The sequence below is a fragment of the Cydia strobilella genome, chromosome 3, assembly GCF_947568885.1.
Source record: "Cydia strobilella chromosome 3, ilCydStro3.1, whole genome shotgun sequence".
Taxonomy (NCBI): domain Eukaryota; kingdom Metazoa; phylum Arthropoda; class Insecta; order Lepidoptera; family Tortricidae; genus Cydia; species Cydia strobilella.
In genome coordinates this window covers 198,881-223,877 of record NC_086043.1, presented here as the reverse complement: position 1 = coordinate 223,877, position 24,997 = coordinate 198,881, and the positions used below count along the sequence as shown (strand labels likewise).

At 44.7% G+C, this 24,997-nt stretch overlaps 2 protein-coding genes across 2 annotated transcripts; one reads left to right on the top strand and one right to left on the bottom strand.

Moving 5' to 3' along the window:
- Positions 1-179: 179 nt before the first annotated feature.
- Positions 180-2,930, bottom strand: LOC134755594 (probable dimethyladenosine transferase). The gene is made up of 5 exons (XM_063692074.1): positions 2,798-2,930; positions 2,495-2,681; positions 1,932-2,235; positions 606-827; positions 180-332 (listed from the first exon to the last, which is right to left on the bottom strand). Exons 1-5 carry the CDS (start codon positions 2,853-2,855, stop codon positions 183-185), a joined length of 921 nt encoding a protein of 306 aa, XP_063548144.1. The 5' UTR covers positions 2,856-2,930; the 3' UTR covers positions 180-182.
- A 450-nt stretch (positions 2,931-3,380) lies between these two features.
- LOC134755593 (transportin-1) lies at positions 3,381-23,556 on the top strand. The gene is made up of 17 exons (XM_063692073.1): positions 3,381-3,574; positions 3,835-4,167; positions 4,446-4,661; positions 5,234-5,356; positions 6,377-6,472; positions 9,755-9,938; positions 11,418-11,662; positions 12,094-12,303; positions 12,580-12,891; positions 14,193-14,300; positions 14,590-14,763; positions 15,030-15,201; positions 19,858-19,953; positions 21,072-21,147; positions 22,643-22,790; positions 23,069-23,223; positions 23,413-23,556. Exons 1-16 carry the CDS (start codon positions 3,470-3,472, stop codon positions 23,201-23,203), a joined length of 2,733 nt encoding a protein of 910 aa, XP_063548143.1. The 5' UTR covers positions 3,381-3,469; the 3' UTR covers positions 23,204-23,223; positions 23,413-23,556.
- Positions 23,557-24,997: the final 1,441 nt, after the last annotated feature.

Here is a 24,997-nt window from a genome sequence, read left to right as displayed (position 1 = left end):
TGAAACCGATATGTGTCACGACACAACACAACACGTCAGACAAATGTGAACTGGGCTTTATGTACTCCCCTGAGTAAATTGCCCTAAAATTAGGTATATGCTTTCTGACAGCCAATATTAGAGTGTTTACCATCTCACAGCATTTCACCCAATTAAATATGGTTTAAATAAAAAGCAAGTTTTCAAGCAAAATGTATTCCCTCCGAGTTGAAGGCATGTAGCAGCTTCATGAAGTCATCAATGTCCATGGTCCGCGCTCTCATCTGGTCAGCTTCAGCATTTGTGAGGATCTCTTGAACCTTCTGTTTTATGTCAAACTCCTCTGGGATTTCCTGTTGAGAGAGTAATAATGGTTCAATTATTTGTAATTAAGGTACAGTCAAGTGTAAAAATGTGTCGTTTTCAACCAAAAGGTACCACATTGTCACTTGCTATAAGGACGCTCTGACAAGTTTTTGGTATAAAGATACAAGCAATTTTCGTCCTTATGTTAAGCGACAATGTAAATTATAAATTATATTATAATAAAATTAAGTAATACCAATAATAATAATGTGGTACCTTTTGATTGAAAACGTCACAAATAAATATCTGTAAAAACATACCTTATTGTGCAAGGAGCAGTGTACCCTGTAGTTCTTATCCAGCACGGCCATGGTGGTGGCATGTTTGAAGGCAGCTGACAGTGTTTTGTTTTTCCTGACAAACGCTATCCTCGTCAGGCCGTCCCACTCCACAAAGTTGATGGGGGGAGGTGGGTTGCGCGGCTCTATCCGAACAACACTGGACTCCACCTTGGGAGGAGGTCTGAAGTTGTTTTTGCCAACCTGTAGTAAGTGAAGGTGTATTGAATGAAAAATATATTGAGTGATGCATTTCTTTATAGTTGCCAAGGTAAACAATGTTTTTATTTTCTCAGGGTGTTTTAGATTCAAAAATTTTTGATGAGAATAATGAACTCAAGTGTCTTGCCATGTATGACATATGGAAGCCAAACATGGAAATTCACAGCAAACGCTCAAAAGAAAATCATCACTTGCCAACGCGCGTTAGAAAGAAGCATGCTCAATATAAGAAAAATGGACAAAATAAGACACTCTAAAATAAGAGAAAAAACAAGAGCAACAGATGCCTTGAGTTATGCAAAGAAACTTAAGTGGAAGTGGGCAGGCCATACAGCAAGACTAACAGACAAGAGATGGACATTGAAAGTCACTAAATGGAGAGGCCCACTTGGCAAAAGAGCACTTACACGTTCGTTACAAGATGACATAAAAGGAACAGCCGGCACAGACTGGATGTCATTAGCACAGGACAGGGACAAATGGGCAGCACTGGAGGAGGCCTTTACCCACTAGGGATTCATGTAATTAATACACCAATTTTAGTTTCATTTTTCAAATTTATATGTAACCGTTTTTACATCGAACAAAGGGCTTTTTTATTTTATAATGTATAAATAAGGCTTTTTAGTACTCCGTACTCAAAGGGTAGAAACGAGACCAAATTACTAAGACTCCACTGTCCATCTGTCTGTCTGTCACCAGGCTGTATCTCAGTGATAGCTAGATAGTTGAAATTTTCACAAATGATGTATTTCTGTTGCTGCTATATATATAACAACAAATACTAAAAAGTACGGAACCCTCAGTGGGCAGTGGGTTATTCTGTTATTTATTGCCACTTAAGCCTAACTCCAGCCATACAAGAAAAAAGATCAGCCAGTGAAATTTGGAAAATAATGTAGAAAGTGTGATGATTGTTTTTTGTCTTACTTACAAAAGCCTTATTAAGCTTTCCATGACACAGAATAATCTGCTTAGTCCATAATATTTGACTCCAATTTTCTTACTCGAGAATATTGATGTTATCAACATTTTTATACTTAGTATTTTTTCTTTATAGACCTTAGTCAACTAAATCATCCATACCTTCATTAGCATGTCAACTCGGGCCAACAGCTGTGTGTTTATAGACAGTCTGCAGTACTGTTTGTCCCCCGGCTTGGCAACCAGTCTCTGCGCAAACTCCTGCTGGAACATGAGCACCGCACACCGGAAGAACGGCCGGTGCAGCAGCAGCTTAAACACCAGGGGAGAACTGATCTGGTATGGGATGTTGGCTACACATATGTCGAAGAATGGCAATTCTGTCTTAAGCACATCTCCTACAAGGATTTGGAGTTTGGCTTGGTAAGGCGTGCCTTGGACACGCTTTTGTAATTCAGCTACTAGTCTGAAAAAAAATTATGAAAATACCTAGTACATGGCTATTTTACTTAGAAATTATTATAATTACTTACTGTTTGACATAATATTTATATCCGTATGGTTTCACTAACTATTATTTTTAGTCGCTTTTGGCGACATGTTCCGGATTCTTCGAGGATCCTTCCTCAGATTGTGAGTGAAACCGTACTGATCTAAATATTTTGAAATATGTCGCACTACAGTTTAATTTCGATTACTGTTTGACCATTTCAAATTAAATTTACCTGGTATCTATTTCGCAGGCTATAACTTTTTTGACTCTGTCCAGTAGTTTTACTGTCATGTTACCTGTACCAGGACCAATTTCAAGTGCTACATCTGTTGGTCGCAAGCCGGATTTATCTAACATTGACGTTATTATGAGCGGGTTCTTAAGAATATGCTGACCAAAGTCTTTGTTGAACTGGATGCCTGCAAATTTTAAAATAATTAGTTTGCGCAAGAAACTATTTATAAACAGATCAGCCCAATTGTAACCTAAAAGATGACCCGATTTGGAAGTTTATGTAATTTCCGGGATTGCTTACCTTGTTTAGCGATTTCATTGTGAACCCTTGTTTTCTTTTCCGCTTTAATTTTAGGCATTTTTGTATTTGATTGCTTTCCCACGTGAATAGCAATCGAAAAGGGAAATAAATTTCTGTCAATTCTGTCACTGTCTATTACAGTCTAATAAAAAATCAACACGGGTTTGTCAAAGTTTAATTCCATTTCACGTTATCTTAAGTTGCATTTACTCATTATTTTGCCTTTTATTATCTGAAAACATGTTTATTCAAGAATACTATATAAATATATTTTTTTTATTATAAATGTTATTTATAATGAAAGTATGCAACATATTCGGGTTATGGTGAGGTCTATGGCCTTGACCTATATATTATGAAATTGCGTAAACTGGAACTAGTATTTACTTTTTTTATCAAAAAGAAACGTGTTTTCTCGAAATCTTATTTCCTTGTTATTTTATTTCAATCATTTTGTAAATGAAATACAGTGAATTCTCATCAATTTTTGTATGTAATATGCGTTCATTTTAAATAAGAGATTATTTTATCTTTTATTAAAAATAAAAAAAAGTTTTTGCGTCGTCACAAACATAATCGATAATCAATTTTTATATCTGGCAAGTCGTCAAATTTTTGGCATGGTTGATCTTTACGGGACCGAGTGAAATATAACCGAATTGTGGAATTATTATGAAAATGGAGTGGAAACCCGAACAAGAAGGATTAAGGCAAATATTAACACTTCTCAAGGAGTCACAATCACCTGACACAGCTACACAAAGAGCTGTTCAACAAGTATCCTTTTCACTAGTACCATGTCGATGCTCTCAACGGCGTGCGTATTTTTTTGTATCTGTAACCGCTTTATACTTTATTTATCATGTTTCCCAGGAATTTTCCGCTAATAACATAAGTATTATTTAAATGTTTTGTAACTTATTGAGCAATTATGTCGTAGGCGTCTCAACGCTTCATCATAAATCGATTTTTCCGACATGACAGTCATTGACAGCATTCGATTTGTATAATAATTTTCTTGACCCTTATCATCTCAGAAATTGGAAGAATTGAACAAGTATCCCGACTTCAACAACTACCTGATATTCGTATTAACTAAATTAGTTACCGAAGAGGAGCCCACGAGGTCCCTGAGTGGTTTGATTTTGAAAAACAATGTGAAGGCCCATTACAACAACTTTTTTCCTGAAGCAGCGGAGTTTATCAAGCGAGAATGCTTGTCAGCGGTGGGGGACCCATCTCCCCTGATCCGTGCGACCGTGGGTATCATCATCACCACCATCGCGAGCAAGGGTGAACTCACCTCATGGCCGGAACTCTTGCCAGCGCTGTGTAACATGCTCGATTCACAGGATTACAATGTCTGTGAGGTAAGAAGTGATAGCTGAAAAGATATCTGACCCCTATGTAATTGAGCTTATATGTTAGAGAGGGTCAGGTTTCTCTAGCTAGAATAATTATGGTTTTAGCAGTTTATTGATGCATGTTTGTATTATGTTCCAATGTAGCTTCAAAACTGCTGAACCCATTTTGATGGCAGAGGTGTCAATCATTTTTCTTTTTTCTTAATGCCAATGCTATATTTTTATATAATTTCCAAAGAAGAAAGATGGACCTAGGATTTTAATTATTTTCTTGTTTTCTTTAGGGAGCATTTGGAGCGCTACAAAAAATATGTGAAGACACAGCTGAGCTCCTGGACAGCGATGCACTGAACAGGCCACTGAATGTGCTGATCCCCAAGTTCCTACAGTTCTTCAGGCATTCGTCGCCCAAGATCCGGTGTCATGCCATTGCCTGCGTCAACTACTTCATCATGGGCAGGACGCAGGCTCTCATGGCTCATATAGACTCATTTATTGAGGTTAGTGCTGACATTTCTACATGCATACCCAAAAAATTAGTAATATTTACATTTGGTGCACCATTTTGTTTACTATAAGTTGAGGCTAATTTGTGAGGAATGCAAAAACCTGAGTTAGTTATTAATATTTGTTTTGTATATTGTTTTATTTTGTGTATATACCTCGTTTCTTTGAATTTGTGTACTGATATATAATTTAAAAAATAATGTCATACCTAGTTCCACATTGTATACTGTACCTTGTTTGTATGTATTACTTTCTGTCCTAAATTTCGCAGTACATTAGTACCTACTGTAATGCTGTGTAATTTTTTGAACCAATAAAAAAAAAAAAATAGCTTTGAACCAATGCCACAGTAAATCTGAAGATTACAGTACAGTCTTTTTTGCATGAATATTAATCTATTGTTTCATCATATAAATAAAAAGTCTTTATACATATTTACCAAATACAGGAAAAAAAACCCTATTTATTTGTATTTTGACACTGAATGAAAACACTAATCATTTTCTATTTGTTGTATTCCTAGTTTCCTGGCTTGCCTGCTAACATAAAACACTTTTTGTTTTAGAACCTATTCCATTTAGCAGCAGACGAGGATCCAGATGTCCGGAAGAATGTGTGCCATGCGCTGGTGTTGCTGCTGGAGGTGCGGCTGGACAGGCTGGTGCCACACCTGCCCTATATTATCGAGGTGAGGACCTTTGATACCTATGCATTATTTCAATAGGATTGTATCCAACCGATATCATATGATGCCACTGGGCACCGAAGCGTAAATAGCTAACATTGAACAATGAGCTGAACTTGTAACCAATCATAGATCTAATCCAAAAAGGAATAATGAATTTATTGTTTCCATATCAAAGATGGGTCAATTTGCTGCTTTTTAGAGTTCCATATCCAAAGGGTAAAATGGGACCCTATTACTAAGACTCCGCTGTCCGTCTGTCTGTCACCAGGCTGTATCTCATGAACCGTGACAGGTAGACAGTTGACTAACAACTGCCCCCAACTTTGCAGGTGGAATTTTTAAATTTTACTTGTATTGGCATCCAAGAGGTTGTACACGGAGCCAGTCCTCTCCTCCCCTCCATCAAGTCCAGTCTCCTGACCTCGAACAAGATGGGAGGATGAACTCAAACTCACAGCGGGCCCGAACTGGAGAAGAGTGGCCCACGACAGACCTCAATGGAAAGAGCTAGAGGAGGCCTTTGCCAAGCGGCACACTGAACTACGGGACATACTCTAGCTCAGAATAAAAGGGCTAGATAGATAGATAGACTTGTATAAAAACTTCTTAGCTTTCTACACGATGCAAAATGCAAATTAGAGTTGCATTTTAGAGAATAGAGAGTATTCATTTTTTATTGTAATAAACAATTTAGGTTATAAAATTTCATCCAAATCTCTTTTTCTCTGATTGAGTAACTAACATGTACTCATATACATATTATATATTTAGTAAGATTTATATGTATACAAAAACTTGAACTTATATCTAAAACTCAACAGGCATACTTTTAGACTAAAGGACTACACTGAATGCGTTCTGCGGTCAGCGGTCAGGTCAAACCCGCATTATGTATGAACAATATTGACAGCAACCTTTGTAGTTTGACCTGACCGCTGCCCGCAGATCGCATCCAGTGTGGCAAATCCTTAAGGGTAGTCTTTCATGTATGTGATGTGAACATGATGTTTTTGTTGACAGTACATGTTGGTGAGAACCCAAGACCCTGAGGAGGGAGTAGCCCTGGAGGCCTGCGAGTTCTGGCTGTCGCTCGCTGAACAGAGTGTCTGCAAAGAGGTATGTTAACCCTTTGACCGCCAAAGACGTCAAATAACGCGTGCAGCTACACCTACACCCCAATATCAACCTTCGTGCATTCAGACATAGTGACGCGCAAGGCGGTGTGCATTTAATTTAGGCACGCTGACGCCGCACACGATAGGCGCGCCATTACAGAGTTAGGGTTCATCCATTAATTACGTCACTCGAATTACGAGGTTTTTTGACTCCTCTCCCCCTCCGTGTCACACTTGGTCACATTTGGCAAACCGCTCCCCCCCTGGTGTGACGTCACATTATATTTTTGACAAAAGGAATATTAGTAATTTTATAAGTATAACCCAAAATAAATTTGGAAAGAAAATGATTGTCTTTCCAAAAACCTGTTATTAAACTGTACAGCGAATAAAATAATTTAAATAAGTTAATGTGACGTCATAAAGTTTGGGACTCCTGCCTCTCCCTTGTCACAACTGTTAGCAGAGTTCGGAACGCGCCCCTAACTGACAGGCCGGTTGTCACGAGCGCGAGCTGTCAAGATGGCTTGGCGCCGTATCCACGGAAGCGTCGGTGAAGCATTGTTGTGTATCGAGTTAAAATAAATCGTTTACTCAAGACCTAGTGCGTTTTGCTGTTAATACAACATGTCACATTTTCTTGACCCCCTCCTCCCCCCCCTAAACGTGATGTAAATAATGGATGACCCTGAATGAATTTTTGAAGATTTTTCTCCATTCTTTTTTAAACGTACTGTGAAGGCCTTGACTGTAATATCAGTTGTCTTATATCTTTGCAACATACATTATACCTACTATTCATCATACTCTTTGTTTTACTTAGTTATGCTTTGCAGTAAGGAAACTTAAATATAAATTATGTAACGTAGTTTTAATGTAAACAACTAATGATAAGATATCAAATATTTTATGAAATTTAATGGAAAAGTCGCTTTTCTCGTCATACACATTATCTGTGGTAAGAAACCCTAATAAACTTTTAAATTAACGGCATAATATTTTTATAATATCACAAAGAATTAGCTCCATGCATGAATTTATTTTTATTTTTGAATTCATAATTTATATCGTTTGAACACCAAAAATGATAAAAATACTTTTGTAAACCTTAACATTATTTTATTAAAAAATATTTAAAATGTTGAAAATTTTTGAGCGGTTGAAACGCTCATAATTTTTGGCGCGAATTCGACAGAGCGTGATGACGTCACACGTTGGGCGGCCCAACTGACGTTTGCTACTAATGACACTAATCTGTCGAACGCTTGACGTCACGTGGCGTTTCGAGCGTTTCGCTCACTAGCTTTTCGCGGGCAAATTTTTGTACTTTTTATTTATAATTTTAAGTACCTAGTCGGCTCATAAGTTCTGTCACTGGCCTTTAAAATTAAAATTTGGAACTCCTAAAACAAAAACCGTTCTGCATTTGAATTTCGAATCTTTATTAAATATTTGAGTAGTATAATTTTGCAATTTTCTGTTTTCTTCAACATGGAGTGGACGCTTAAAGATAGCCGTACCGCAATTAATTGCACTATATCGTTGTGGTCACTCGCCGACTAAAATTTTTAAGCTACTTGAAAATTTAAAATTCTCTCTAAGATTTGTGTATCGTACCATAGAAAGATACAGTGAGGTCTCTAGTTTAAATGACAAGAAAAGAAGCGGTCGTCCGCGTACAGCTAGGACTCCAGCGGTTGTACAAGCAATTAGGGCACGCATTGCCAGAAATCCCGCTAGGAAACAAAAAGTTATGGCCCTCCAGATGGGTTTGAGCAAAAACACGGTGAAAGAGTGCTTAATCAAGACCTGAGACTTCGTGCTTATAAACGAAAAACTGGCCATCTTCTCAATGGTCGGCTTAAAGCTTTAAGGCTTAAAAGATCTAAAGCTTTATTGAAGAAGTACGCTAAAAATAAGCACCGTTGTATACTGTTTTCGGACGAGAAAATTTTTGACATAGAAGAAAACTGTAATAAACAAAATGATAGAGTGTACGCTCGCAATAGTAAAGAAGCGTCTAATAGCATTCCCCGTATACAAAGAGGTCATCACCCTTCATCTGTGATGGTTTGTCTAGGAGTCTCTTATGCGGGCGTCACTAGTATGCATTTTTGTGAGAAAGGAGTAAAAACTAGTGCCAAAGTGTACCAAGACACGGTGTTGACTAATATTGTGAAACCACTATCCCATACGATGTTTCTAAACCAGCATTGGGTTTTCCAGCAGGACTCTGCTCCAGCCCATAAGGCAAAGTCTACACAAGCCTGGCTCGCCTCCAATAAAATCGACTTTATACGGCATGAAGATTGGCCCTCCTCTAGCCCAGATCTTAATCCTTTAGACTATAAAATATGGCAGTATTTAGAGGAAAAGGTGTGCTCAAAACCTCATGCAAATCTAGACTCGCTGAAAAAATCTCTTGCTACGGCAGTGGCCAATATCGACATGAAAGTGGTGCGTGAATCCATTGACGACTGGCCACGAAGACTTCAAGCCTGTGTAGATAATTATGGCGGTCATTTTGAATAAATGTTATACATTTAGATTCTCTAGTTTATAAGCTTTCAAACGCTGTACAAATTATACGGAATAAACTTAAACTTTTGATTTTATTTGATACTATGTATATGACAGAACTTATGAGCCGACTAGGTAATTAAATGGTAATTTAAAAACGGAAATGCATTTGTAACATGATATAACGGTAACAAACATCCGAATAAAACATTTTTCGTTCAAATATAAACTTCATGCATGAGGCTAATTTAGGTTCCCAAGGGGATTTTCGCCATCTTATGACTTCACTCGGGAATATACTAAATGCTAATCCTAGGTATAAATGGATCTACTGGCACAAATATTTACGTTTCTCAGTGAAAATACGCAATAATTTGAAAGTTCCGGAAGGTCTAATAATCAGCAGTTTTGAAATCACATGTTTCAATTGGGCGTAAGATGCATTTTGGTTATGTTTAATCAACCATTCGTTTGAAAAAGTTACAAGAACGCCGCCAAAGAGCCGCCCTTGGACTAATTCATTCTATAGGTATTAATTAAAGCGATACAACATTATCTTAACTAATATCTAGTTATCATCACGCGCTGATAATATCCTGCTGACCAGCACAGTGCATGCCAAATTTTATGTTACCTATTTCAGCATGTCGTTGCTACTTTTAAGGCGGGATTCCACCAAAGTGCGACACAAGCATATTCAGTACAAAAATGCTTGTGCCGCACACTGATGGAATCCCGCCTTAAAATTCCCCGTTTTTTTTAGGTGCTCGGCGGTCGTCTCGACGCTCTGTTGCCCGTCCTGGTGCGCGGCATGCGCTACTCCGAGATGGACGTGATCCTGCTGCGGGGGGACCGCGACGACGACGCAGACGATGCCGAACCGGATCGGGACTCCGACATCCGCCCCCGCTTCCACAAGCCCCGCTCCGTCTCCGTCAAACACAACGGTACTGTATACTGTCTCACTCGTGCGCTACTCCGAGATGGACGTGATCCTGCTGCGGGGGGACCGCGACGACGACGCAGACGATGCCGAACCGGATCGGGACTCCGACATCCGCCCCCGCTTCCACAAGCCCCGCTCCGTCTCCGTCAAACACAACGGTACTGTATACTGTCTCACTCGTGCGCTACTCCGAGATGGACGTGATCCTGCTGCGGGGGGACCGCGACGACGACGCAGACGATGCCGAACCGGATCGGGACTCCGACATCCGCCCCCGCTTCCACAAGCCCCGCTCCGTCTCCGTCAAACACAACGGTACTGTATACTGTCTCACTCGTGCGCTACTCCGAGATGGACGTGATCCTGCTGCGGGGGGACCGCGACGACGACGCAGACGATGCCGAACCGGATCGGGACTCCGACATCCGCCCCCGCTTCCACAAGCCCCGCTCCGTCTCCGTCAAACACAACGGTACTGTATACTGTCTCACTCGTGCGCTACTCCGAGATGGACGTGATCCTGCTGCGGGGGGACCGCGACGACGACGCAGACGATGCCGAACCGGATCGGGACTCCGACATCCGCCCCCGCTTCCACAAGCCCCGCTCCGTCTCCGTCAAACACAACGGTACTGTATACTGTCTCACTCGTGCGCTACTCCGAGATGGACGTGATCCTGCTGCGGGGGGACCGCGACGACGACGCAGACGATGCCGAACCGGATCGGGACTCCGACATCCGCCCCCGCTTCCACAAGCCCCGCTCCGTCTCCGTCAAACACAACGGTACTGTATACTGTCTCACTCGTGCGCTACTCCGAGATGATCCTGCTGCGGGGGACCGCAAGGGACAGCAGCAATCTCCGTCAAACACAATCATAATCATTTATTTGCACATAAAAAGGGTTTTCATTTTGGAGAACAAGCTTTATCAAGGGGTGTTGGAATCTGGTACAGTACAATCCAAGATAGACCCTTGTGGATACCCTGGTTTGATTCTGCCAACCTCGCTAGAAAAGTGTTAGTCTCAGCTTTCTGAGTCCGGTCCGGACACATCCCTACAAACAAGTTTCTGTGCATGATGGGTGTTAAATCGTCACCACTGTGTGCAAACTGTCAGAAGACTGATGACTTGTCTCACGTGTTGTTGGAATGCGTCCGGAATTCGGACTTGAAAAAAAGAATTTTTGGTAGTCTGGGCTCCATGCACAACGGACAGATCAATTGTTGGTTGGCAGAGCCTATATCGGACAAAGCAATCAGTGTTTACCACTTTATTGACCTCTCCCTTGAGTAGGGAACTATGATAGTACCCATGAGGCTGACATGTTCACCTAGAGTGTCCAGCCTCCATAAAAACCAGAGACTGTTCCTTAACCCACCATTTTTGACCCACATTTGCTGCTTTTCTCGTACAGTCATCATTTTGGTGTTATCCTCAGTGTCAGAGTAGCATATGACCCTATGTCAATTCCTGCAGCGGGAGCGGGCGACAGCAACATGGCGAGCGCGGGTGTGGGCGGTGGTGCGGGGGGCGGTGCGGGGGGCGAGTCCGACGACGAGGAGGAGGGCGGGGACGACGACGGCTCGCTGTCCGACTGGAACCTGCGCAAGTGCTCGGCCGCCGCGCTCGACGTGCTCGCCAACGTGTTCACGCAGGACCTGCTGCCCGTGCTGTTCCCCATCCTCAAGGAGACGCTGTTCCACGAGAACTGGGTCATCAAGGTGAGCCGCCGTTACTGTCACTCGAGTGTCAACCCGAGCCACATTCGAGGAAACCCTGATTGTTTGGAAATTTTTATTAAACATTTATAAGCTGACAGGTGCACCAGATCGCCTCCAAACTAACTATAAACTGCAGTAGGATTTACAAAACAAAATACATACATTAAAACTCAATTCATTATTTACATTAATATTAAATACATATAATTACATTGATGGATGGGAACCTGCGTTTCGCGCGTTTATAACGTCATTTCAATAAATGGCTCTGTCGTACACGTCTCGTATATAAAATGTTTGTCGTTCGGTTTGTAATATGACCCTTGTGTGTCTTAACACCTCTTCAAGATCCTAAAACCGCTAGTGCTACCTAGCCCGCAGCCCTGACCCGCACTGAGTTGCTAGGTGACGCGGTTGTCGTTGTGTTGCAGGAGAGCGGCATCCTGGCGCTGGGCGCGGTGGCGGACGGCTGCATGGCCGGCATGGTCCCGCACCTGCCCGACCTGGTGCCCTACCTCGTGAGCTGCCTCGAAGAACGCAAGGCGCTCGTCCGGGCCATCACCTGCTGGACCCTCTCCCGCTACAGCCACTGGGTCGTGGCGCAGTCCCACGACCTCTACCTGCGGCCCGTCATGACCGAGGTCGGTCACCACCACTCACCGTCTCAAACACGAAAACGGACTCGTTTTTGATGCACTCGAAATGCGCGATTTGACATCGGTATTGAACGGCCCGATGTTAGAATCGAGACTGTAATGATTAATCACGACGCAAAACTTCAAATCGCTAAGTATGAATTATCAAGGTCCACTCGTAATTTACGGATTAACTGAAAACCAAAACTTTGACCGTAAGAAAATAAGAACCTATTGCCGCTGCTCAGTTTTGTCCGCTCTAAACTCACCTTTCCTTCGCAGCTTCTTAAACGGGTCCTGGATAACAACAAGCGCGTGCAAGAAGCCGCCTGCTCCGCCTTCGCCACCCTCGAAGAAGAAGCCTGCACGGAACTCGTGCCATATCTCGGCTACATCCTACAAACCCTAGTGTTCGCCTTCGGGAAGTATCAGCACAAGAACCTGCTCATACTCTATGACGCTATCGGAACGTTGGCAGACTCGGTCGGGCACCATTTGAACAAGCCGGAGTACATTCAGTTACTCATGCCTCCGCTAATTAATAAGTGGAATGTGCTGAAGGATGAGGATAAGGACTTGTTTCCGTTGTTGGAGGTAAGTTGATTGTGTGACCTTTTCACTGTTCTTATTTTGGCTAAGAATAGGGTATTTGGCAAATTTTTATTTATGGTATCAGGCGATCAGGTTTGTTTTGAGGATCAAATGTCTGTATGGGATCCATTGTCTTAAAGCATTACAGAAGTCACGAATGATGGTCAAAGTCTGGCACCCGCACTTTCCTGACGAAACGCTTCTAGCCAAATGGCAATACCATCGTGACGTCACCATGTACGTCGCTATTGCTTAGAAGCCGTTTCGATGTATGGAAAACAAGGAAACTGTTATTTTGTCTGTGAAATACTGCGTTTATGTAAATAGTTGCCATACGTTTTTTTAAATATAATGTAAGGAATCGAATGGTACTATTTTTTTACCTATTTTGAAGTTAAAAAATAGTATTTTAATTTTATACAATTATGATAATAGAACTTTTCATTCGAGTACCGTGTTTAAGCGACGAAGCTTGCCGAGTTGCTTAAGTAAGGTACGAGATTGAAAAGCTTGATTATATCACTATTGTATACAATACTTTTTCTACGAACCAAAAAAATAATACTTTCAACGACTCACTCACTTCTGTGTCTCACGGAAGTTATGTTATTAAAACTTTCAACTACTAGAATCATGTAGGTAAACAAACCAAAAGTGTACAGCCCGCGATACTTGAGCTGCCGCGGCCCGCGATACCTTCATACTCGGCGTCCCCGGCGGGTTGGTCACGACACCTCCGAGTAACTCATGAGGCCCTGGTACCTGATCAAGCTAAATTCAGTTTTAAGACAGTTTTTTTCTTGATTTTGGCCACCGTAGCCTATAGAGACTAACAAGCAACGCTAAGCGATTTTCGTAGGGTATGGATGTTGCTATATGAAGGGTATCACATGCGCGTTTCTGACTTATGAAGCTATTGTTTCTACTACAACATAAAGTAAAATGGTTTTGTTTTCTAAATTTTTATAATTGACTAAACCGTATCGATAAAATTCTTATGCTCGAGTCGGAAGTGCCATAGACTATCCAACGTTGAAAAGAGTAGGGTTGTAGTGTTACATATAAAGTTGAAATACACAGACTATAGTCGACGAGTAGAAAAAGAATCCTTTAGATTCGTACGTAATATAGGGGGGAGGGGGTCGACCTATTCTTATTTTTTCTTACATAGGGTGGGAGGGGGTCAAAAACGTGGACATATCGTCTTACGTAATAAATGAAAGGCGCCTAATGTTAGTTCGGCTATGTCCACGTATGTTGATGTGTAGTTTGAGTAAGATCTGTATCTGTGTGTTGTGTGGCAGTGTTTGTCGTCGGTGGCGACGGCGCTGCAGGCGGGCTTCCTGCCGTACTGCGAGCCCGTGTTCCGCCGCTGCGTCGCGCTCATCGAGCAGACGCTCAACCAGAATATCGTGAGTCACGCATTACATTGCACGAACAGGAATATTCTTAACTAGTGGTTGGTGGATCTTATTGTGTTTCAAGTAAGGTTTAGGATGTTAACACGTTGAGATTTGGCGAGAAACCTGGAAGGTCGGGAGTTCGAGCCTCTTCAGAGCTGAAAAGTATTAATTCTGTTTCATAAAAAAAAATGCAAAAAGTCGGTCAAAGGTAACGTGGCCCGTTGCCAATTTGAGGGTTATGAAAGTTATGAAAAAAAGAAAATATAGGAAAGACTGTTAATATATTCATTATTTGCAGGCGAACAGTCAAAGCCCCGAACAATTCGACGCCCCGGACAAAGACTTCATGATCGTAGCTCTCGACCTGCTGAGCGGTCTGGCGGAGGGCCTGGACGGACACATTGACAAATTGGTTCTGCACTCCAATCTCATGCAGCTGCTTTACCAATGCATGCAGGATCCCATGCCGGAGGTACTTCACATATCTCATCAGCTGTCGCGGGGACCATTATATTATTTAGCTGTACCTTGCGAAACCTCGTGATTCCGTGGGAGGCATCGCTATTAGACCAAGAATACAATATGTAATTTAAAATGATGCCCAATTTTTTCCTATTTGAATCTTAACGTAAAGGGTCAAAAACGACAGAAGTGTACGGTATGTAGTCGCTCTATAGGTATAGTCCGCGCGTGTATGTGTACGTGTATCGGTCGGTTATAGGTCGGGCTTGTTTTCAGGTGCGGCAGTCCTCGTTCGCGCTGCTGGGCGACCTGACGAAGGCGTGCTTCCAGCACGTGCACCCCTACATCCCCGAGTTCCTGCCCATCCTCGGCGCCAACCTCAACCCCGAGCTCATCTCCGTCTGCAACAACGCCACGTGGGCCATCGGCGAGATCAGCATCAAACTAGGCGAGTACTACTGCTTCCAGCACGTGCACCCCTACATCCCCGAGTTCCTGCCCATCCTCGGCGCCAACCTCAACCCCGAGCTCATCTCCGTCTGCAACAACGCCACGTGGGCCATCGGCGAGATCAGCATCAAACTAGGCGAGTACTACTGCTTCCAGCACGTGCACCCCTACATCCCCGAGTTCCTGCCCATCCTCGGCGCCAACCTCAACCCCGAGCTCATCTCCGTCTGCAACAACGCCACGTGGGCCATCGGCGAGATCAGCATCAAACTAGGCGAGTACTACTGCTTCCAGCACGTGCACCCCTACATCCCCGAGTTCCTGCCCATCCTCGGCGCCAACCTCAACCCCGAGCTCATCTCCGTCTGCAACAACGCCACGTGGGCCATCGGCGAGATCAGCATCAAACTAGGCGAGTACTACTGCTTCCAGCACGTGCACCCCTACATCCCCGAGTTCCTGCCCATCCTCGGCGCCAACCTCAACCCCGAGCTCATCTCCGTCTGCAACAACGCCACGTGGGCCATCGGCGAGATCAGCATCAAACTAGGCGAGTACTACTGCTTCCAGCACGTGCACCCCTACATCCCCGAGTTCCTGCCCATCCTCGGCGCCAACCTCAACCCCGAGCTCATCTCCGTCTGCAACAACGCCACGTGGGCCATCGGCGAGATCAGCATCAAACTAGGCTAGTACTACTGCTTCCAGCACGTGCACCCCTACATCCCCGAGTTCCTGCCCATCCTCGGCGCCAACCTCAACCCCGAGCTCATCTCCGTCTGCAACAACGCCACGTGGGCCATCGGCGAGATCAGCATCAAACTAGGCGAGTACTACTGCTTCCAGCACGTGCACCCCTACATCCCCGAGTTCCTGCCCATCCTCGGCGCCAACCTCAACCCCGAGCTCATCTCCGTCTGCAACAACGCCACGTGGGCCATCGGCGAGATCAGCATCAAACTAGGCGAGTACTACTGCTTCCAGCACGTGCACCCCTACATCCCCGAGTTCCTGCCCATCCTCGGCGCCAACCTCAACCCCGAGCTCATCTCCGTCTGCAACAACGCCACGTGGGCCATCGGCGAGATCAGCATCAAACTAGGCTAGTACTACTGCTTCCAGCACGTGCACCCCTACATCGCCGAGTTCCTGCCCATCCTCGGCGCCAACCTCAACCCCGAGCTCATCTCCGTCTGCAACAACGCCACGTGGGCCATCGGCGAGATCAGCATCAAACTAGGCGAGTACTACTGCTTCCAGCACGTGCACCCCTACATCCCCGAGTTCCTGCCCATCCTCGGCGCCAACCTCAACCCCGAGCTCATCTCCGTCTGCAACAACGCCACGTGGGCCATCGGCGAGATCAGCATCAAACTAGGCGAGTACTACTGCTTCCAGCACGTGCACCCCTACATCCCCGAGTTCCTGCCCATCCTCGGCGCCAACCTCAACCCCGAGCTCATCTCCGTCTGCAACAACGCCACGTGGGCCATCGGCGAGATCAGCATCAAACTAGGCGAGTACTACTGCTTCCAGCACGTGCACCCCTACATCCCCGAGTTCCTGCCCATCCTCGGCGCCAACCTCAACCCCGAGCTCATCTCCGTCTGCAACAACGCCACGTGGGCCATCGGCGAGATCAGCATCAAACTAGGCGAGTACTACTGCTTCCAGCACGTGCACCCCTACATCCCCGAGTTCCTGCCCATCCTCGGCGCCAACCTCAACCCCGAGCTCATCTCCGTCTGCAACAACGCCACGTGGGCCATCGGCGAGATCAGCATCAAACTAGGCGAGTACTACTGCTTCCAGCACGTGCACCCCTACATCCCCGAGTTCCTGCCCATCCTCGGCGCCAACCTCAACCCCGAGCTCATCTCCGTCTGCAACAACGCCACGTGGGCCATCGGCGAGATCAGCATCAAACTAGGCGAGTACTACTGCTTCCAGCACGTGCACCCCTACATCCCCGAGTTCCTGCCCATCCTCGGCGCCAACCTCAACCCCGAGCTCATCTCCGTCTGCAACAACGCCACGTGGGCCATCGGCGAGATCAGCATCAAACTAGGCGAGTACTACTGCTTCCAGCACGTGCACCCCTACATCCCCGAGTTCCTGCCCATCCTCGGCGCCAACCTCAACCCCGAGCTCATCTCCGTCTGCAACAACGCCACGTGGGCCATCGGCGAGATCAGCATCAAACTAGGCGAGTACTACTGCTTCCAGCACGTGCACCCCTACATCCCCGAGTTCCTGCCCATCCTCGGCGCCAACCTCAACCCCGAGCTCATCTCCGTCTGCAACAACGCCACGTGGGCCATCGGCGAGATCAGCATCAAACTAGGCGAGTACTACTGCTTCCAGCACGTGCACCCCTACATCCCCGAGTTCCTGCCCATCCTCGGCGCCAACCTCAACCCCGAGCTCATCTCCGTCTGCAACAACGCCACGTGGGCCATCGGCGAGATCAGCATCAAACTAGGCGAGTACTACTGCTTCCAGCACGTGCACCCCTACATCCCCGAGTTCCTGCCCATCCTCGGCGCCAACCTCAACCCCGAGCTCATCTCCGTCTGCAACAACGCCACGTGGGCCATCGGCGAGATCAGCATCAAACTAGGCGAGTACTACTGCTTCCAGCACGTGCACCCCTACATCCCCGAGTTCCTGCCCATCCTCGGCGCCAACCTCAACCCCGAGCTCATCTCCGTCTGCAACAACGCCACGTGGGCCATCGGCGAGATCAGCATCAAACTAGGCTAGTACTACTGCTTCCAGCACGTGCACCCCTACATCCCCGAGTTCCTGCCCATCCTCGGCGCCAACCTCAACCCCGAGCTCATCTCCGTCTGCAACAACGCCACGTGGGCCATCGGCGAGATCAGCATCAAACTAGGCGAGTACTACTGCTTCCAGCACGTGCACCCCTACATCCCCGAGTTCCTGCCCATCCTCGGCGCCAACCTCAACCCCGAGCTCATCTCCGTCTGCAACAACGCCACGTGGGCCATCGGCGAGATCAGCATCAAACTAGGCGAGTACTACTGCTTCCAGCACGTGCACCCCTACATCCCCGAGTTCCTGCCCATCCTCGGCGCCAACCTCAACCCCGAGCTCATCTCCGTCTGCAACAACGCCACGTGGGCCATCGGCGAGATCAGCATCAAACTAGGCGAGTACTACTGCTTCCAGCACGTGCACCCCTACATCCCCGAGTTCCTTCCCATCCTCGGCGCCAACCTCAACCCCGAGCTCATCTCCGTCTGCAACAACGCCACGTGGGCCATCGGCGAGATCAGCATCAAACTAGGCGAGTACTACTGCTTCCAGCACGTGCACCCCTACATCCCCGAGTTCCTGCCCATCCTCGGCGCCAACCTCAACCCCGAGCTCATCTCCGTCTGCAACAACGCCACGTGGGCCATCGGCGAGATCAGCATCAAACTAGGCGAGTACTACTGCTTCCAGCACGTGCACCCCTACATCCCCGAGTTCCTGCCCATCCTCGGCGCCAACCTCAACCCCGAGCTCATCTCCGTCTGCAACAACGCCACGTGGGCCATCGGCGAGATCAGCATCAAACTAGGCGAGTACTACTGCTTCCAGCACGTGCACCCCTACATCCCCGAGTTCCTGCCCATCCTCGGCGCCAACCTCAACCCCGAGCTCATCTCCGTCTGCAACAACGCCACGTGGGCCATCGGCGAGATCAGCATCAAACTAGGCTAGTACTACTGCTTCCAGCACGTGCACCCCTACATCCCCGAGTTCCTGCCCATCCTCGGCGCCAACCTCAACCCCGAGCTCATCTCCGTCTGCAACAACGCCACGTGGGCCATCGGCGAGATCAGCATCAAACTAGGCGAGTACTACTGCTTCCAGCACGTGCACCCCTACATCCCCGAGTTCCTGCCCATCCTCGGCGCCAACCTCAACCCCGAGCTCATCTCCGTCTGCAACAACGCCACGTGGGCCATCGGCGAGATCAGCATCAAACTAGGCGAGTACTACTGCTTCCAGCACGTGCACCCCTACATCCCCGAGTTCCTGCCCATCCTCGGCGCCAACCTCAACCCCGAGCTCATCTCCGTCTGCAACAACGCCACGTGGGCCATCGGCGAGATCAGCATCAAACTAGGTGATTTACGACATCACAATAGTATTAGCTTGTACTGTTGTGTTTTTAAGGGCTCTAAGCTTGTTTTTTAATGTCGCGGTATAAACTATAAACTAATAATAGCACTACCGCCACTACCAAGATCACAAAGGAATAGTAGGCCACTTTATAAAACGCCGCAAAATATTACGTCTCCGACCCGGCCATCCTGCTAAACGCGCGTCCGCTTGTGTTGAGTGCGGATAAAATTAACTTTTTTTTTGCATTTGTTGGGTTTAAACTACGCGATTGTGACACATTCTGAGATATAATCTTTCAAACCCATCTTGTCAGCAGAAAAAGGCGGGAAATGTTGTATGGAAGATCGACGCATCGCGCCTACTTTTTTCATATTTGCTGCCTTTTCTGTTGACGAAAATGGCTTTCTAAACTATATTTAATTATTCCAAATTTTCCAATTTCAAAGTGGTAACCCCAATCTGTAAATGTTTAATTACATTTCGGCATCTATTTTATTTGATTTTGTTTATTTTGCAGGACCGGAGACGTCGCAATATATCCCCCTTGTGCTAAATCATTTAGTAGAAATAATCAATAGGCCTAACACGCCCAAAACACTATTGGAAAATACAGGTCAGTCCACTTTTATTATTCCCAATAAATGTACTTAATTCCTTATCATACTTAACTTTGTACCTACTAAAACTGCAACAATGTGATCTACCTCACAATAGTATATTTTGCAGTTTATGACATAAATGGTGGCAGTATGCTACGCTGTGAATATTTGGAGTGCATATATTTCTGTCACCGCTTCATATTGAGTTCCCATAAGTTCATGAGATCATCTTCCTGTTTCTGTTGGGGCGGTGTCCGCCACACTTGAGAATGCGCTTGTTTGCTACCGGCCGAGGCCTCAGAATGCTCCCTAACTGTTTACTAAACTGTTATGTTGACAATTTACCCACTTTTGTTTCCCAGTTACATATACTTGTTATTATATTATATTAATCTAGTTATATATTGTTAACATTTGTCTATCACACTAAACCATACAAATCGCTATAGAGTTATTGGCTAAACAAACGAAAATTTAAAGACCCTTTAAAGATACAATATTTACTATTGAGTCTTTCGCTTGTGCCATTTGGTTGGGGGTTGTCTGTATGTACATAAATAGAGCTCCACGCAAAAGTAGTGCCCGCACCAAAGAGTGCGGTTTTAAAGATGGCCCGGACAGACTTAGGCTCCTGTTTTATCAGCTAGATAATTGAGACCTGGCACTGACAATTGTCATACGTTTCTGGGACTTGTTGATCCAGAAATGTCCTGTTAAATCTCTGTGCCAGAGGACAACTGTCAGGCTGCCTTTCCGCTGAGGCAGAGATGAGAGACGTGCAGGAATCAACCAAAAGCATTGGTTGTAATCCAGCAGACTGGAGAAGAGATGTAGATTACAAGTAATGCTATTGGTTGATTCCCGCACGTCACCTCATCTCCGCCTAAGTGGAAACGCATCCTTAAGCTGGTTAAATAGCAAGCCTGACACAAGTGGTGTCCACAGGTAGTCCGTGCCAGCTTCAAGCAATAGCCATTTGATTTACTAGATGACTAGCCCAAATTATTTCACGTTTTTTGTATTCGTAACACTGATTGGTTGCCGTTGGTTGACGTTGATTATGTACTTTAAGTATGTTTTGGATGGTTTGTTGATTTGTTTTCTTGGTTTTGTTCTCGGTATGTCGCCGTAGCGATAACTATCGGTCGGCTAGGTTATGTGTGCCCACACGACGTCGCACCCGTATTACATCAATTTGTACGCCAGTGGTCTGTAGTATTTTTTTTATTATTACTTTATATTATTAATTATGATTACGTTTAATATCGAATAAGTTATTAATCCCATATTGTTTCGATCGTGGATGGTGTCTGTAGCTTGTTATCGTTTCTGACACTAACAGAGACTGGGTGCTGTTTGTTTATTTATGTTCAGTGCTGTACTATATGTGTTGAACACCATCCGCTTTCTAAAATATGTAACTGCTAAAATTTATTTAAATATTCTATCACCCAAACTGAAAGACGGCGCAATACAATCATATGAAACCCATAGGGATCACTTATAGAAAACTATATGTTGTGAGTACTATTTTTTACTATAGCAAATGTCACAATTTAAAATATTGTGATGGTATAAATTATTCCAGATTTATAGTTTTATTGGTTTCAAATCGGCCCAAAGGGTCACTAAAATCAATTTTAAAAAACGTAAACATTCAAGACTGTTCTTAATGTAGCCATCTTTCAGCGTGGCCTGCTCATGATCCAGTGTCATTAAGATATATTATATTTTTGTGCAAGTCACTCATTATTGTTCACTTGAATAACCGTATTACTTAGACGCCGTTCTTAGACATCGCTTTCTTAAGTTCCGCCACCCTCTTAGAGAAACAGCTGACATTTCGATGACATGCGCGGATTCATACTTGTCTGTTTAGTAAACAAGTTTCTAACTTCTAGTTTTCTTTTTGGATAAAACATCTATTTAATCGTAAATAAAGCAACCAAAAAAAAACGCCAAAAAATCTTATATACAGTATACAGTTGACCATTCCAGGTTTTCATCACGATTGCTTCATTTACGAGCCAATAGTTGCTTTAGTCTTAAAAAGTGAAATTTTGATGTTAGAAAACGCTTCACTGAATAAGATCGACACATCATCGCGACGTTCACAGTCGGAATAATTTCGCCACACTATTATTTAGTATAACTATGATCCGTCGCGATTATATATCGATCAGGCAAGTTGTAAATGTTGGAATAGTAACTTACTTTCTGAAATATCTCATAATTAGCGTAAAATATTCCAAAAATGCCAGGTTCCTATTATAATGGATTGGACAAAAATTAGGAAAAAAAATATATTAGTTACTTATATTTCTAAAATCTACTATTAACCCCTGGAGTCCCAGGCATAGAAAACGTAAAATCTTTAAATCCCTTGGGTTTTTCACATTCAATGTATGGAATTGTACGATATCGCGTCCGTGGAATAGAGGTAACTTTACAACCGACGCGATATCATATATGTTACTTTGTAGTTACATATTATGTTGTACACGAATGCAATACAGAATTATTATGATCATCTCTTCCGCGGGACTAGAGGGATTAATTGATTTCGGTATTTTAAAATTTATAAGTATAACATTTTGGGAATATAGCACTTTCGGAACAAAATTATCGAGATAACTTAAAACGGCCATCGAAATGTCAGTTAAGAGTAGTCTGTAACATTAGTTGACCCCTGTTTTACTGCAGGTGTTCGTCGCTGCGGAACATCCGAGACAACGACGAGAAGGACTCGGCGTTCCGCGGCATCTGCCAGATGATCCAGGTCAACCCCGGCGGGGTCGTGCCGGACTTCATGTTCTTCTGCGATGCCGTGGCGTCCTGGACACACCCTAAAGTACGTGTTCATTGAGACCTTTCACTATCTTACATTTATTTTTAAGCAAGTCCGACAGAATTGTAGAAAATATTTTCGAGTACCAAATATAAAAGTATCAATTAATATTATTTGCCTTTATCGTGAAATAGAGTTGCCAAATGCCAATTCGAATCCTCATTTTATTTGCTCCCGTGAGTATACTTCGATAAATAAACAATTTTTGTCATTCTAGTTTCTTTAGGAAACATTTTGATTTTTTTTAAATTAAAAACTAAATTCTAATCGTTCGTTCACAGGACGACTTGAAGGAAATGTTCACGAAGATCTTGCACGGGTTCAAGAACCAAGTCGGGGACGACAACTGGCGCCGCTTCACCGACCAGTTCCCCGTGCAGCTCAGCGCGCGCCTGTCCGCCATGTGCGGCATATAGGCCTCCACCGGCGCACTATGGTGAGGATGAGGACACATCACGCTAACACGAGCGAGACACGACTGATTCACTTATACCACGATATTTACAAAGAGCGACGCCCGTTTTATATTTGCATTTCAATTATATGTTCGCGGGAGCCCCGTTAATATAACAGCTGGGCTACGAACAATAAAAGTGTTGCACTAACACGACACTACTTGTTGCAGGGGAACCAATGTCAAATCGGGTCGGGTACGACATTGCGGAGGCTCTCATTGCCTCCGAGCGTAGGGATCCTCTCCGAGCACCGAGCGCGACGCGGCGGCCGGCACGAGGCGGGCGGAGCGGCGAGTCCCGGGGCGGGCGGGCGCGTGCTGTCCCCGGGCGCGCGCGTGCTGTCCCCGGGCGGGCGCGTGCTGTCCCCGGGCGCGCGCGTGCTGTCCCCGGGCGGGCGCGTGCTGTCCCCGGGCGCGCGCGTGCTGTCCCCGGGCGGGCGCGTGCTGTCCCCGGGCGGGCGCGTGCTGTCCCCGGCGGGTGCGGTGAAGCGCCGGCGTGTCGTTAGGTGCGGAGTAATGCATGATAGTCCTAGCGTAGCTGTAGTTCAGATGAGTCTTGTATTTTTTTAATCGTTTTCGAGGCTCGGTTCGTTTCAACCGGGTTCTTCCGGGCCTCCTGTACAAATAGATTTGACGATTATACATTTTAATTTAAGTGTCTGTACATCGAATCGATGCCATCAAGTGGGTTCTCGGTGTCAGATTTGCATGAGTTTTCTATCTCGAACCGCTTTAGTTGTCTCGTAAACCGATTAGGCCCGTGACCGCAGAGTGATGTTTAGAGTTCGAGTCGATCGAGGCCGTTCCTGCTCAAGAACTAACAATACCCTTGTGTTCAGTTCTATCTTTAATACCCTTAATTGAATAAATAACCTTAATTTTCAAACCTGTTAAAAGTAAGTAATAATATTTACTAAAAAGTACATTGTCGCACTTTTGTCGTAAACGTTATTTTTCAAATAATTTGTCTGTTTTCAGTGAAACTTTCAATATGATGTGTAGTGTTAAATGAATGTGTTAAAATTAACGATTTTAATACATAAAAGTATAAATTACAAGACTTGGTGAAATCGAGAATTTATGTCAACTGTGATTTGTGACTGGTTTATTTTGAGTAATATTTGTGTACGATTATATGTCTGTGTCGATGTAGATATGATGTACGGCTTTGATAGAGTATATGACTGCTAGATTTCTGCTATATAATATACCAAATAGTATTTTTACGTTGTATATTGTTTTAACCCTTAAATGCATGATTTTTTGTATAACTTTTTAATAAATTGAAATAGATGTGTCATGTTGTATAGATTGAGGGAATAATATTTTGGATAGCTGCATATTGAGCCACGGACCATCAAATATACGATGCATATATACATCATTATGCATTTAAGGGTTAATGGATTCGCATGTATTGGTTGGCCGAGCCGAGCCTCGTGGTGGGTCCACCATAGTGCTCCCGGAGTGCCACACGATGGTAGGGTCACTGCAGTGCCCCCGAAGTGCCACACGATAGAAGGGCCGCTGCAGTGCCCCCGAAGTGCTGCACGATGGTAGGGCCGCTGCAGTGCCCCCAAAGTGCCACACGAAGCCCCCACGGCAGACTCTGCCCGGGCAACTTGATGCATCATATAAATTACTATTTATGTGTTTATGAAATGAAAAATATTATGTATATGTAAATACATATTACGATGTATATCCTTGGATATCACGGGCCTATAAATCCCGGTCTTTTAATCTTTTAAAAATA

What these genes read in the sequence shown, in the direction of transcription:
- LOC134755594 (XM_063692074.1), bottom strand. Translation starts at nt 2,855, where the DNA reads ATGCCTAAAATTAAAGCGGAAAAGAAAACAAGGGTTCACAATGAAATC. An exon ending in CAATGAAATCGCTAAACAAG is followed by an intron (nt 2,682 to 2,797) that starts GTAAGCAATCCC and finishes TAAAATTTGCAG; the next exon opens with GCATCCAGTTCAACAAAGAC. An exon ending in GCCTGCGAAATAGATACCAG is followed by an intron (nt 2,236 to 2,494) that starts GTAAATTTAATT and finishes ATTTTTTTTCAG; the next exon opens with ACTAGTAGCTGAATTACAAA.
- LOC134755593 (XM_063692073.1), top strand. Translation starts at nt 3,470, where the DNA reads ATGAAAATGGAGTGGAAACCCGAACAAGAAGGATTAAGGCAAATATTA. An exon ending in AGACGCTCAACCAGAATATC is followed by an intron (nt 14,301 to 14,589) that starts GTGAGTCACGCA and finishes CATTATTTGCAG; the next exon opens with GCGAACAGTCAAAGCCCCGA. An exon ending in CGTCCTGGACACACCCTAAA is followed by an intron (nt 22,791 to 23,068) that starts GTACGTGTTCAT and finishes GTTCGTTCACAG; the next exon opens with GACGACTTGAAGGAAATGTT.